Source organism: Oryzias melastigma, linkage group LG9 (assembly GCF_002922805.2).
Source record: "Oryzias melastigma strain HK-1 linkage group LG9, ASM292280v2, whole genome shotgun sequence".
Lineage (NCBI taxonomy): Eukaryota > Metazoa > Chordata > Actinopteri > Beloniformes > Adrianichthyidae > Oryzias > Oryzias melastigma.
This window is the reverse complement of record NC_050520.1, coordinates 1-1774: the sequence shown is the minus strand read 5'-3', so window position 1 is coordinate 1774 and position 1774 is coordinate 1. Positions and strand designations below refer to the sequence as shown.

At 47.2% G+C, this 1774-nt stretch overlaps 1 protein-coding gene across 1 annotated transcript in view; it reads left to right on the top strand.

Annotated features, from left to right (window-relative positions):
- The window catches only part of LOC112142087 (A disintegrin and metalloproteinase with thrombospondin motifs 3), a gene marked incomplete at its 3' end in the record, with an annotated part of 46962 nt that extends 45534 nt beyond the window's left edge, over nucleotides 1–1428 (top strand). The window contains exon 5 of the mRNA XM_024265342.2: nucleotides 1241–1428. Within this exon, the coding sequence (XP_024121110.1) occupies nucleotides 1241–1428 (188 nt within the window). The remainder of the gene's footprint in view (nucleotides 1–1240) is intronic.
- Nucleotides 1429–1774: the final 346 nt, after the last annotated feature.

The window sequence follows — 1774 nt, the reverse complement described above, 5'->3', positions numbered from 1 at the left end:
ATGGATGGATGATGGATGGATGATGGATGGATGATTCGTTGATTGTATTTAAGCCCTGGTTCCTCCTTCCCAGCCAATGATGGTTCAGAGCAGGAGAAGTTAGAGTCTGTACTTTAACTGTTTTGGTTCTAGTCCAGATGTTTCTATCAGACGTTTCCTGTAGTGAATGTCAGAGCAGCAAAGCTGAATCTTTTCTTTTTAAACAAAAGTTTTGGAGCTTTCATCTCCAAATCTGAAAGCTGTTCTCCTCCAGCTGAACAGCTGATCCCCACAGGAGGAGGAGGAGGAGCTTCATCCAGTCTGGGAGGAGCAGGGACCTTCTCCTGTCAGGATTCAGAGATGATGCTGTCATGGAGGGAAGCTGAGTTTAGCAGAAAGTGAAGAGGCGGAGCTTGAAAACAATCTGATCCATGTCTGCTTCAGTGGGGATGGGGGGAGGGGGGGGAGGGGGTCTGTTAAACATCTGTCACATGACCGCTGTCTTCTGCTGCGCCTCAAGGCGAGATAAGCTCATGTGTTTGGTGTTGTCATGGCAACAAGCTGCTCCAGAAGAAGTGAGTGGATGAGGAGCTTCAGATGCTAAGTCTGAATGTTTCACCTTTAGGGATTTACGGAGATCCTCAACAAACAATATTTACCCCTCCCCCTCTCGCCCTCACCTAACATAAGCGCTCGCAGGAACCTCGGCGTTTCAGCTCTGACTCAGCAAGATGAAATCACATTTTAAATCCATTCTGCTTTTTAAATCAGGAAGTTCTGTGATGCTAACATAGAGACAACAGGAAGTTCTGTGATGCTAACATACAGACAACAGGAAGTTCTGTGATGCTAACATAGAGACAACAGGAAGTTCTGTGATGCTAACATACAGACAACAAGAAGTTCTGTGATGCTAACATAGAGACAACGGGAAGTTCTGTGATGCTAACATACAGACAACAGGAAGTTCTGTGATGCTAACATACAGACGACAGGAAGTTCATCTTCTCAACATGAAAGAAGCTGCAATGTGGAAGATAAACAGCTGAGTCAAAGAATGAAAACACAAAGAAATCCCCAAACTTCCCAGGGAGTCTTTCTGATGTTTGGATCAACTCACAAACCTTCAGGATTAAAACGGATTACGTGATCTGATGAAAATCTGATCGTTGTAGTTGAAGGATGATTTTGTTTTGGATCAACTGCATGTGATGGTGATTCCCTCCTCAGCTTTGACTCTGTTTCTCTCTGATCCATACAGAACCAGAACTGGATGTTCCCAGAACCCTGGACTCCATCAGCCAGCGCGTCAACGAGACAGCCCGCCGCCGCCGGGACGCCGGAGAAGACGACTACAACATTGAAATCCTGCTGGGAGTGGACGACTCGGTGGTCCGGTTTCACGGAAAGGAGCACGTGCAGAACTACCTCCTCACTCTGATGAACATAGTAGGTTACTGTCATTTACTCCTCTACCGGGGGTCAGGGGTCACTGCAGATGAACCGCCCACTGTCAGGAGAAGGCGGGGTTTACTCTGGTCAGTCCGTCACAGACACGTTCAAATCTTTTGCACACAAAACCTCATGAAGGAACATGTTCTGTCTGTTGATGTTCAGGTGTCCAGGTGTTCTGGTGTTCTGGTGTCCAGGTGTTCTGGTGTTCTGGTGTTCAGGTGTTCAGGTGTTCTGGTGCCCAGGTGTTCAGGTGTTCTGGTATTCAGGTGTTCTGGTATTCAGGTGTTCAGGTGTTCTGGTGTCCAGGTGTTCAGGTGTTCAGGTGTTCTGGTGTTCAGGT